Source organism: Henckelia pumila, chromosome 1 (genome assembly GCF_033568475.1).
Source record: "Henckelia pumila isolate YLH828 chromosome 1, ASM3356847v2, whole genome shotgun sequence".
NCBI lineage: Eukaryota > Viridiplantae > Streptophyta > Magnoliopsida > Lamiales > Gesneriaceae > Henckelia > Henckelia pumila.
Genome location: NC_133120.1, coordinates 38,194,941 through 38,207,700, shown reverse-complemented (window position 1 = coordinate 38,207,700; position 12,760 = coordinate 38,194,941). Strand labels below are relative to the sequence as shown.

The following is a 12,760-nucleotide window of genomic DNA, read 5'->3' as shown; positions in this document are numbered from 1 at the left end:
TACATGCCGAGTGTGTGTAAATCACGTACAAGCGCCTAGGCGCTTGGATCTGGTGCTTAGGCGCTGAAGCTGTTCCAAATTGTGTATAATTCTTGAAAAATTCATATCTTGAGTTATAGCCTTCGGATCGGGTTGAAATTTTAACTGTAGCTTTATAACATCCTAAACTACATTCTGAACAGTGAAGATCGGATTTTGATATTTTTAGAATCTTCAATAAATTTCAGTCCTCCACCTTGAGCTCCATGCATTCCAACTTGGCTCCCTTGCTCCCCAACTTGATTGTAATGGATCCAAATTCCTTCTAATCTCGATGAAAAATTATGAGAAAAATCTTGGAATAATATGAATCTTTGATAGACTTTTAGATTCATATCATATAAAGTCAGGTATTGTGTATCACATCAAAGTATTATAATGAGTTGTCATAGACTCCTTTTATATAATAGTGTGACATTATACATATATAACTAATATATTATAATATATATACAATAAAAATATATAGACAGTAAAATAAATATTCTTACTTGATGAATATTTTTGTCTTTTCCTTGTGTTTTGGAGTTTTGGAAATTATAGAGGACCTTCGAGCGATCGTGCTGATAACGTGTTTTGAAAAATAAAAATTTATGATAAAAAGATAAAACCTTAAAAACTCAAAATATATCAAATTCCACACTTTATAAAATTTCTTCTCTCAATTATGTTTTTCATCACAAATGAAGACACATTTATAGATCCTCATTTGAGATTAGTCCAAAAATAATTACATAATAAGTTACATCATCGCACACTAATATTCAACATTCAACTCTAATAATTTTGAACATTCAACTAATAATTTTCAACAAAAATTTATTTGTTAATTGAATCATGGAAATATTTTTTAGTCAGATAAGAACTATTCAAATATAATTTTTTTTATAAATTTAAATAAACATACAACTTATGGAGATGTAATTTTGCATAAATATATTTTTAAAAAAAACATACCCGTTTGATATTTGCATATTGTACATGCTCATAACGAAATAAATTAATATTATGTTAATGACTTGAAAACAAATTATTCAGTAAACTACCATTAGATATGAATATTACATTAAATTTACCTTTTGATACAAAATAATAAATTACATCTAATTAATAGTAAACTTTAAAACTTTAAGTTAAGATAACTTTTTACGTAAAAAAACATCTACATTATGTTTTCTTTCATATATGGAGATATACGACAAGAACAGTAACTATATTATACAATTCACATTAAAATCAAGGAAACCAACAACATATATAGGCAATTAATTTTGATTCAAACCAAGAGAAGCTGTCTAAACCGTATGGTGTAGTTGGGGGAAACCGAAAAAATAATCAATCCCTATGGTTGCCTTCCACGAGGAACCAAAATGCCAAAAACTAGCAAGGAGATCAAATAACAAAACTTCAGAAATAGATCATTCTCCATGGCCCTTGCACTTTCCCCTCATTTAAGAGGAATGAACCTGGACGAGTGGGTGGCACCGATACCCGGTCAACCATGCTTGACAGGCTTGTATGAAATAGAAAACTCAGCTAGATAATGACCGATCATTTCGGGCTTGATTTCAACTGGGTTGAAGGTCTTGCCATTGTACACTCCAAGGACACTTCCAATCATCTCCGGGACAATGATCATGTTTCGCAAGTGAGTTCTGACCAGGGTGGGCTTCTCGCCTTGTGGGGCATCTAGTTTCTGATATGAAGCATCATGTGAGCTTATTAATTTAACAAAAAACACTGGAAAAACATACAACATACAACGGTGACATGCACGGCAATTACTTGCACCATGATGTACAATTTTATATTAGTGGGTCCAAAAGATCACAATTCAACATGCTATGAAACAAGGGAACGAGGATAATAAAACAGAATAGTTGAACATCCATAGGCAGTGATTGAAAGTTTCGATGACTCACAGCCTTACGAAGCTTCTTGATCAAAGCCATAGGTTTCCTTTTCAAACCCCTCTGGAACCTGACAACATAATTATGTAAGCAACAATAATTACAAAAACCAAAGCCAATGAAATGCATCCATGCAGTAGGATAGGATAGGATAGGATAGGATATAATTCAGTAAAAAAACAGCACCAACAATGTATCTAAGTCAGATGGTACACACAAGAGATACAAACAATGTTCAATAACATATGGAGAGGGTTGAATCACAATGCATGGAAAATCTTATTAGTACAAAGTAAATAAAAGAACTCCCAAACACTAAGACACAACTTTGACAGCTTTGACTAATGCGATTGGACGATGAAAAGAAATAATATTTAATATGAGTGATTAAAAATCATTAGATCGAAGAAGTTTGGTAGTGTATCCTTATTATATGATGTTTCGTGTATGAGTTGATTCTAGGTTGAACAATCCGTACTTGTCTCATCAACCATCGAAAAAGTACCTATCTAGAAAACCATCCACAAAAAGGAGTAAACATGAGCAGTTCAAATAGTGTTTTCCTCACGTACTAGGATTGCCAAATTAAAAACAAGACGATTTAAATCCCACATGGACAATCTTGTTAGTAACGAAAATTGAAAGGCTAAAACTTCAAATAGAAAACAGATACTGCCATACCAGGTGAAAAAAAACGAGAAAAACACTCGATCAGAAGTTCATAACTGCGATTGGCTCTCTTACCAACTGCTTTGAGCCATCATATTTCAATCAATAAGAAAGTTTAGGTACAATTTTCAAACTTTGGATGAAATCAGACTCGAAATTGCCTACGTGGACGGCTAAATTTTACATTGGTGAGAAGTTCTTTGATAATTTTTTATGTCGATTGGATCACTGCGAATACTTCTCATCAACTGTTCCGATCAAATTCAACCCATAATTTCGATCGCATGTCATCAAACAAAAACCGTACCTTCTTCGTGCACGGGCATTGACAAGCTCGACGAGCTCATCAGGGGACACGTCGAGGAGCGCATCGAGATCGACGCCTCTGTAGCTAAACTTCCTAAACGCTCTCTTCTTCGGCTGTCCCGCCGCCACCTCGGTGTCGACATCCGCCTGAAAATATGCATACAAATCATCAAAATTTCACATAAAACAAGCGTAGTGTGTGCGATCGAAACAAAAAAAAATGGGAATTTTACCATGATTGCTTGTTGGGATCGTTCGGTGAATTCCACGCAGCTAGGGTTTTTTTTTTTTTTTTTTAATTTGAAATACTTAGCTAGGGTTTCCGACTGAGGTGAAATGGCAAGTTAGATTTTGATTTTATTTGTATGTTTATGGAATTAGGGCATGAATAATGGGCCTACGCCTAGTAATAGAATTGGGCTGACATTAACAGAAATTCAACCTTAATTGGACCAATAAGGATAAACATAATCTTAGTTTAGTTTTGTATCTTGCAATATATATTAAATTTTAATATACATTTAATTAAATATGATTTTATTTTTGGTTAAATAGAGAATGAAAAAAGAAAAAAAGAATCTTATGTTTCCCACTGTTCAGTTTTTAAAGTTTTTAATGTGGTCAAGCCTAAATGTAATTTCGTGAGAAATGTTTGAAATCTATTAACATTGTTTTTTTATTAAAATCTGAAAGGATCTGATGGGAGAGTTCAGCTGCTCTTTCACCCCTGGATGAGATCAGTTCTGGGTTGAAAAACCGCTTGATGAGCTGATTTCTCGATATTATTGTAGCAGTTGACTCTTGTAACTCTTAGTAATTTGGTTCCAGAAAAACCGCTTGATAAACTGATTTCTCGATATTACTGTAGCAGTTGACTTTTGTAACTCTTAGTTTGGTTCAGTTGCGGTTAGTCAACTGAACTCCTGTAGTGACCCTTACCAAGATTACCTACTAAATAGAACTTAGACATGCAATTAACTTAATTAAACAGTAATCAAAATTAAACTGCGAAAACCATAAACACTAATACAATCCCACGGAAAGGAATCTGCAAATACCCAAATAGTTTATACAACCAAATCGAAAGCTGTATCAATCCAAATATAACAGAATAAAAACCTAGATGAAGCTCCAGCTGGCCAAGCACTGCCTAGCCCCTCTTGGATCCACCCGCCTCGTCCAATCGCAAACCTGCCCCATGGAATAGGGTGTTCAGAAACACAAAGTACGAGACGTGAGCATAAAACACTCAGCACGAGAGTATGAGTATACATGAATGCAAGTGAACCGCCTACTGACTAGAGGTCAAGAATCAGATACAGAGATAGACCGGGCCCTGGTATGTAGCACGTTGTGCCATCGCTTCAGGAGGTGGCTCACATACCGAAATACTAGTGGATACGCCGGACCCAAATCAATGGAAGTCCATCCAATAACAGGATAGGGTAGAACCCTACTAACAGACATCTCAAAGGAGATAACTCAAGATGCAAATGTATGCAGCATAAAATCATGTCATATAAATTATGCAGTCACATAATACATGCATATTCAATGAGGATATCTCGAACAGTACTTTCGTACCTCAAATGCTAGGCGCGCTCTACCAGCTCTAGGTCTACGCCTATAATCCGCACTACAATACCAAATGATACTAATATCATTATAGTGCTCTAAAAGCGTTAACTAAGCTATTTCATACTCCTAAATATTTTTAGGAAGCAAAAGCTATACCTGCGTCCGTCGTCAGCCCTTTGTTGTCGCTTGCCTCAAAACTAGACCACAGCTCCGCTACGACGTCTGGATCGCTATGTCACTTCCGGATTCCCAAAGGGACGCCTAGAATGTCCTAGATCTAAGCTGGAAGACCAAGGAATCGAGAGAAGAGAGGTGAATGGTGCGACTGAAAATGAATCTCGGCCCTCCTATTTATAGACGGAGTTCGGGCCGTCCGAACCACGCTTTGGTGTTTCCAAACACGATCGGACCATTCGATCTTGACTTCGGGTCGTCCGAACTCAATAATGCGTCATTGCTTATGTCAGCAAAATGACGTCATCCATGACGTCTGTTGGCAGAACGATCGGAGCGTCCAAACCCTCTTCGGGCCATCCGAACTTCAACATCGGAGCCTCCGAACTCGACAACCCTCTAACCATTATCGAACGTTCTGAATCCATTTCCGAACCTTGTTAACCCATCTGGAACTTCCTTAATCATGGTTCATTTAATCTAACATGATCGTTCTATTAATCATTAATTAATCGTTAATTCTAGATATGGGTTACTACATTTTCCCCCACTTAAGATATTTCGTCCCGAAATCAAATTTTAAGTACTGAAACAAAACAACAAGATGCAGAAACATTCTTTTATTCAAATGCAAAATTCACAGAGTTTACAACTGAATATAACACGAAAAGGAAATCAAAACAACTCAGGATGTTCTGAACGCATCCTGCTTTCGAGCTCCCATGTGGCTTCTTCAGTGCCTCGACGCTGCCACTGAACCAAAACTAGAGGAATGACTTTATTCCGCAAGACCTTATCTTTATGATCCAGGATACGAATAGGTCTCTCTACATAAGTCAGATCTGTATCCACCAGAACTTCCGACGGTTGTAGAATGTGAGACTGATCCGTCACATACCATCGCAACAGAGATACGTGGAACACGTCGTGAATACTGGACAGATACGGTGGCAAGGCTAGACGATAAGCCAAATCGACAATGCTCTCTAAGATCTCAAACGGACCGATAAACCTGGGAGACAACTTGCCCTTGAGGCCAAACCTGAGAATCCTGCGGAAAGGTGAAACTCTCAGAAACACTTTCTCCCCAACATCAAACTGCAAAGGTCTACGCTTAGTGTTAGCTTAGCTGGCCTGACGATCCTGTGCAGTCATAATCCGTTTCTTGATCTGATCAACAGCATCTGTTGTCTGCTGAATTAACTCTGGTCTCTCTGCCTGTCTCTCCCCCACTTCTTCCCAGAAGAGTGAAGTACGACAACGTCTCCCGTACAACGCCTCAAAAGGTGACATCCCAATGCTAGTATGATAGTTGTTGTTGTACGCGAACTCAATCAATGACAAATGATACTGCCAGGCTGAACCAAAGTCCATAGTGCACACTCGAAGCATATCCTCCAAAGTACGGATAGTGCGCTCTAACTGACCATCTGTCTTCGGATGATAGGCAGTACTCAAACTGAGAGTAGTGCCCATCGCACGCTGAACACTCCCCCAGAACCTAGAAGTAAACCTGGGGTCTCGATCGCTGACAATGCTCACAAGCACTCTATGAAGTCGAACGATCTCCTAAATGTACAATCGTGCCATACGATCCATAGAGTACTCTCGGCTATAGGCAATGAAATGTGCTGACTTGGTGAGTCGGTCTACCACAAACCAGATAGCATCGCAATTCCTCGAGGTTACCGGCAAATGGGTCACAAAATCCATCGTGATAAGCTCTCATTTCCACTCAGGAATAGGCAGAATGTGAAGCAAACCTCCAGGTCGTCGGTGCTCTGCCTTGACCTGCTGACAGACCAAGAATCTCGAAACATACTGATACACGCTACGTTTCATCCCCTTCTACCAAAACCGAGTACGTAGGTCCTTGTACATCTTGTTGCTCCCCGGATGAATACTCAACTTAGTGCGATGTTCCTGAGAAAAAATCTCCTCTCGCAACTCCGCATCCTCCGGAACCACAAGCCTAACAGACAAACACATAAAGCTATCTGACTGATAATGGAATCCAGACGTACTACTCTCGTTGGCTAGACGAGCCAAATGCTGGGTCTTCGAGTCAGACATCTGAGCCTCCCGAATCCGTGAATACAAAGCTGGCTCAGATAGTATCACAAACATCTGGATACTCTGCATAGATTTCTTGTGCTTGAAGGTATACCCTGAAGAACAACAATCCCTGATCGCACTAGACATCGAACAAGTCTGAGCCTCAATGCATCAGTGGTGAGATTAGCATCCCCCGGATGGTACTTAATTTCGCAATATAGTCCTTAAGCAAGTCCATCCAACGTCTATGTCTCATGTTCAAATCTGCCTGAGTGAACAAATACTTGAGACTCTTGTGGTCGGTGAAAATCTCAAATTTCTCTCCATACAGATAATGACGTCAGATCTTCAAAGCGAACACAATAGCTGCCAGCTCCAAATCATGAACTGGATAATTGTCTTCGTGCAACTTCAACTGTCTAGAAGCGTATGCGATCACATGCCCATTCTGAGTCAGAACACAACCTAACCCCTGAAGAGAAGCATCCGTGTAAACCACATACCCCCCTAGATCCTGATGGTAATGCCAACACCGGCGCAGAAGTCAACCGTCGTTGAAGCTCACAAAAATTCTCCTCGCATTCGGAGGACCACTCAAAATCAACACCCTTGCGGGTAAGCTGCGTCAAAGGTCGAGCTAGCTGTGAGAAGTTCAGAATGAAATGACGATAATATCCTGCTAGACCCAGAAAACTACGGATCTCAGCAACTGTCGTCGGACGCGACCAATTAAGCACAGCCTCGATCTTGCTCGGATCAACAGAAATCCCCTCCCTGGATATGATATGGCCAAGAAAGACCACTCGATCCATCCAGAACTTACACTTTCTCAGTTTTGCGTACAACTGCTCATCCCGAAGAGTTTGCAGTACCAACCGCAAGTGAGACACATGCTCGTCCGCATTACGCGAATACACCAGAATATCGTCAATGAAGACTACGACAAACTTGTCCTGATACTCCCTGAAGACACGGTTCATCAGATCCATAAATATAGCCGGTGCATTAGTCAATCCAAATGGCATCCCTAGAAACTTGTAATGCCCATAGCGAGTACGGAATGCAGTCTTGGCTACGTCCTGGTCTCGGACTCTCATCTGATGATTCACAGATCTCAAGTAAATCTTGGAGTAAACCGAAGTACCCTGCAGCTGATCAAACAAGTCATCAATACGAGGCAAAGGATACTTGTTCTTCACAGTAACTCGGTTCAGCTGCCGATAGTCAATGCATAACCGCATAGACCCATCCTTTTTTTTCACAAAGAGAACAGGAGCTCCCCAAGGAGATACACTAGGATGAATTTACCCCTTGTCCAAAAGATCCTATAACTGATTCTTCAACTCTCGCATCTCTGACGGAGCCAGATGATACGGTGCTCAAGAAATAGGCGAAGTACGCGTCATCAACTCTATGCCAAACTCGACTTCCCTAGCAGGAGGAAAATCCGGAATCTCATCAGTAAATACATCTGGGAATTCATCCACAATTGGAATACTCTCTATCCCAACACTCTCAGCGGACAAGTCAACTGCATAGATGAGGTAACCTTCCCCGCCCGACTCTAGAGCTCGACAGGCTCTCAAAGCTGATACCAGTGGCATCGGGGGTCGCGCTCCCTCACCATAGAAAAACCAGCTATCACTCTCATCCGGATGAAAGCGTACTAATCTCTGATAGCAGTCCACTGAAGCTCGATAGGTAGTCAACATGTCTATCCCCAGAATACAATCGAAGTCATACATCGCAAGAACCATGAGATTCGCTATCAGAATGTTCCCTTCGAACTCTAAAGGGCAACCCATCACTAGACGCTTAGCCAAAGCAGAATGACCCGTCGGAGTAGAAACAGAAACTACTATGTCTAGTGCAATGCATGATAACTTATGCCTCATAACAAAACGTGCAGAAATGAAGGAATGAGATGCACCAGTGTCAATAAGTACAAGAGCAGGTAAACCATATAACAGAAATGTACCTGCGATGACCTTCTCATTCTCCTCCACTGGCTGGTCGTGCCTCAAGGCAAACACCTGGCCAGAAGCTCGCGGCCTCAAATGAGAACTTCCAGCAGACTGTCCCTGCGACCTCTGCTGAACGGTAGCCTGAGAACCAGAGCCAGAACCGCCTCCCCCAAACAGTGGACAATCCCTCCGGAGATGACCCACCTCTCCACAACGGAAACAAGCTCCAGAAGCTCTACGGCACTTGTCTGACGGATGGTTCTTCCCGCAATGGTCGCACTTGTCCTACTTCCCAAAACGAACAACACCAGCGGAACCAGAGGAAGAAGAAGTAGATCCAGACTTCTTGAAAGACTGAGCACGGGGACCCAAAAAAACTCGCAGGCCTAGACTGAGAAAAAGACCTGTTCCACCGGATGCTATCCTATGCCTGGTGACAACGGCTCACCAAACCCTCGTAGGTCATGCCATCACCGACCGCCACACGGTCATGAATCTCAGGGTTGAGACCCTGAAGGAACAGATTGTACTTCATCTCAGAACTATCAGCGATCTCGGGGCAATAGGACAACAGATCAAAGAACTTCTGCTGATACTCCTCAATAGACAAGGCACCCTGACGTAGACTCAGTAACTCACCCACCTTCGTCTGACGGAGTGCAGGAGGAAAATACAGCTTTTGAAAAGCTGTGAGGAACTCGGCCCAGGTGGCCACTCCTCTTGCCGCAACCAAGGGTGTAGAAGTAAACCTCCACCACCTACGGGCTCGCCTATCCAGAAGATAACCAAGCATCTCCATCTTCTGCTCCTCAGTACAGTGGAATGTCCAAAAAGTAGTCTCTATGCGATCTAACCAGTTCTCCGCATCCTCCGGAGACTCGCCTCCAGCCAAGGGCATTGGACCCATAGATAAGAATCGGCGCACACTGAAACGCTGATCATCATGGCGACGATGATGGCGTTCCCGACGACGCTCCCGGTCCACATCGCCCCAATGTCCACCTATACTGTCATGACTGCTTTGATCATCGTGGTCTGCCATCTACAAAATTACCTCGCGGTTATCTTATGCAGAATCTAAATCCCAAGAATACTATGCATGCTCTGATACCATAAATGTAGCCAAGATCACCTACTAAACAGAACTTAGGCATGCAATTAAATTAATTAAACAGTAATCAGAATTAAACTGCGAAAACCATAAACACTAATACAATCCCACGGAAAGGAATCTGCAAATATCCAAATAGTTTATACAACCAAATCGAAAGCTGTATCAATCCAAATACAACAGAATAAAAACCTAGATGAAGCTCCAGCTGGCCAACCACTGCCTAGCCCCTCTTGGATCCACCCGCCTCGTCCAATCGCAAACCTGCCCCATGGAATAGGGTGTCCAGAAACACAAAGTACGAGACGTGAGCATAAAACGCTCAGCAAGAGAGTATGAGTATACATGAATGCAAGTGAACCGTCTACTGACTAGAGGTCAAGAATCAGATACAGAGACAGACCGGGTGAAACGAACCAGACTCGAAGGAATTTTTTTTTAAATATTACATATATGCCCATACATATATGCATCTATACTTAAAATAGATTTTCATAAAATTTAATACATAATAAAAAGTGATTTCATCTTAAAAGTTTAAAAACTCGAACAGGTTAAAATCCATGCAAACGACTATAATCTCAAAAGTATGTAAACTAATGAAAAATAGTAAACATATGCGGAAAATAGCTCAATACATAAAATATCTCATCATAAACTAAATCAACTGAAACATGAGCTGGCAAAGGTCACAGGTGTGCTAGCTCGCCACGGATGCACAGAGGTCTTCACCTCCAGTCGGGACCACAACCTCTTAAATAACATAAAACTCACCTGCACACCATTTAGATCTAGTGAGCCTAAAGGCCCAGCATGCTCTACCTTTAATAACGAGTACTACTAAATAAAATCACATGCAAGCACATAACATATATAAAAATAACCTGAGGATTTTAATGCATGCATGATCGTAAAATCGTATGCATAAACTGCGTCGTAATCTAAATCATAACATAATACTTAACATAATACATTACATAAGCATTGGCATGTCATAAACATAAAAATCATTTTCTGTGGGTCATATAAGTGAAGTGTAACCTAATTCGAGTGATCAATCTAAATCCATCGTACGTGATGGCGGCCTGTGGGGTGTACTCCTAACGTCCTATGCCACTTCACCCAACCTTTGGGGAACCATAGGCTCATAATCGTAAGTGGAAAGGTCATCGGACCGGGTATCCCGACCTCCAGTCCCGTGTTTGTCACAAATCACTTCAACTTTCCAAAAATATTTTCTTTACATACCCGTTATCTCATCATAAAATACATGCATGAATCATGAACTTAGAAATATCATTTTCCTAAATTTTTTCCCGTAAATATATATTTAATTTATTTTCCATAAAAATCATATTTATATCAAAATATACATATACATCTATTAAATATATATTTACGGACTATTTTTTTTGCCACTGGCTAGTTTGAGTTGTTGTCCCTTAACTAAAGCCCATAAACTTAGACTGACTCGTTAACATTTATGCTGACCCAAAAATACTTAGACTAGCTCCATCACACTTAAAATGACCAAGATCAAACTTATATTGACCCAATAGTACTGAGCCTGACTTAGAATTTAGCTCAACCAAATAAATTAAACAACTTAGGCTCATTAACGAATTTAGCCCAATTAATAAATTAAGCCCCCAATAACTATCTTAAGCCCAATAAGCTTGAATCAATAGCTAAATCAATTCATCCAAGCCCAAATAACATTTTAGCTCAAATAAACAACTCAAGCCCAATAAACATCTTAGACCCAATAAATAAATTAAGTCCAATAAACATCTTAGGCCCAATAACAAAATTGACCCAATGAATAAACCAAACACTTGGACTCCTAAATAAATTACCCGGCCCAAAATAAAATAATCCGGAACCAAATCATAACATATGACCCTAATACACTTTATCCGACCCGAAAAACCCACTCGTCCGAGCCATGTCTGAGCTGCCCGCTAGATAGACCACCCTTACAACCATCCAACTGTTCACCTAGCCGAAACAAGTTCAATACATCTTAAACCAACACCCAAAAGGACCTAATCTAACCATCAACCATTGAACAATAACTAAGACCTAGCCATGGCAGAAAAATTATCCACAATACATAAAAACGTGAATAATGCATGAGTTAAAATTTAAGCTGTCATATCCACATACAAATGCAACAACACAATTTAATAACTAAAACAGTGAATATACTGATCTAAATGGTGTGAGCAAGGAAGAGTATAACTTGCCTTTGCGTTTAAAACGCATGAAAAACCTATACAGTTGCGGTTGCGCATATCGGGACTCGGAAATCTCATAATTATCCAATTCTGGATCAAATCCCTAATCTGCTGATTTCTGCCTCTAATTATCCTCAACGGGCTTCCGATCTGCGAAAAATCACATAATGGTCAAAAGTCAACCTTGGTCAACTCTGGTCAAACTTTGACCAAAAATTACCGAACTTTATTGCGCTCTCACGGCTTAACAATTTTGAATCTCGACTCGAAACTTGGATATTCGGATCTATCACGTCGAGACGATCGAAAATGGCTAGCATGTCGATGGCCGGAGACTCACCGGAGAAGACGGCGGCGTCCGGCGGCGATGTCAAAACTTCTCCAAAATTTCAAAAATTTTGCAGGCTTGTAGAACTCGACGAGATGATTCTAATGGACTAAGCCCCGACCAAAGAGGACCACCGAGGCGGCCAAAATCGGCGATTTACAGGCGGCGGCGAGCTCTAAGCTCCGATCCATGCGATTTCCGACTGAAAATGATGTAATAAGCTTGGGAAATAATCTACACACATCCTAGAACCTTTTAACAACACAAAAACAACAAGAATCGACCTGAAATCCGACGATTCGTGCAAGGAAAATGATGAATAGTGTCGCCCCTTTCTCGACGTCGTGCTCCCCAAATCGGACACCAAAACTCACGATTCTTGGTATGGT

The 12,760-nt window shown here is 40.6% G+C and overlaps 1 protein-coding gene across 1 annotated transcript; it reads right to left on the bottom strand.

Moving 5' to 3' along the window:
- Window positions 1–1,233: 1,233 nt before the first annotated feature.
- LOC140874764 (small ribosomal subunit protein uS19) lies at window positions 1,234–3,279 on the bottom strand. The gene is made up of 4 exons (XM_073278148.1): window positions 3,158–3,279; window positions 2,926–3,071; window positions 1,962–2,019; window positions 1,234–1,735 (listed from the first exon to the last, which is right to left on the bottom strand). Exons 1-4 carry the CDS (start codon window positions 3,158–3,160, stop codon window positions 1,535–1,537), a joined length of 408 nt encoding a protein of 135 aa, XP_073134249.1. The 5' UTR covers window positions 3,161–3,279; the 3' UTR covers window positions 1,234–1,534.
- Window positions 3,280–12,760: the final 9,481 nt, after the last annotated feature.

Excerpts from the sequence above, each read along its gene's own strand:
- LOC140874764 (XM_073278148.1), bottom strand. Across the intron at positions 2,020-2,925 it reads AATGCCCGTGCACGAAGAAG|GTTCCAGAGGGGTTTGAAAA; the intron begins GTACGGTTTTTG and ends TTATGTTGTCAG. Across the intron at positions 1,736-1,961 it reads TCAAGAAGCTTCGTAAGGCT|AAACTAGATGCCCCACAAGG; the intron begins GTGAGTCATCGA and ends GCTTCATATCAG.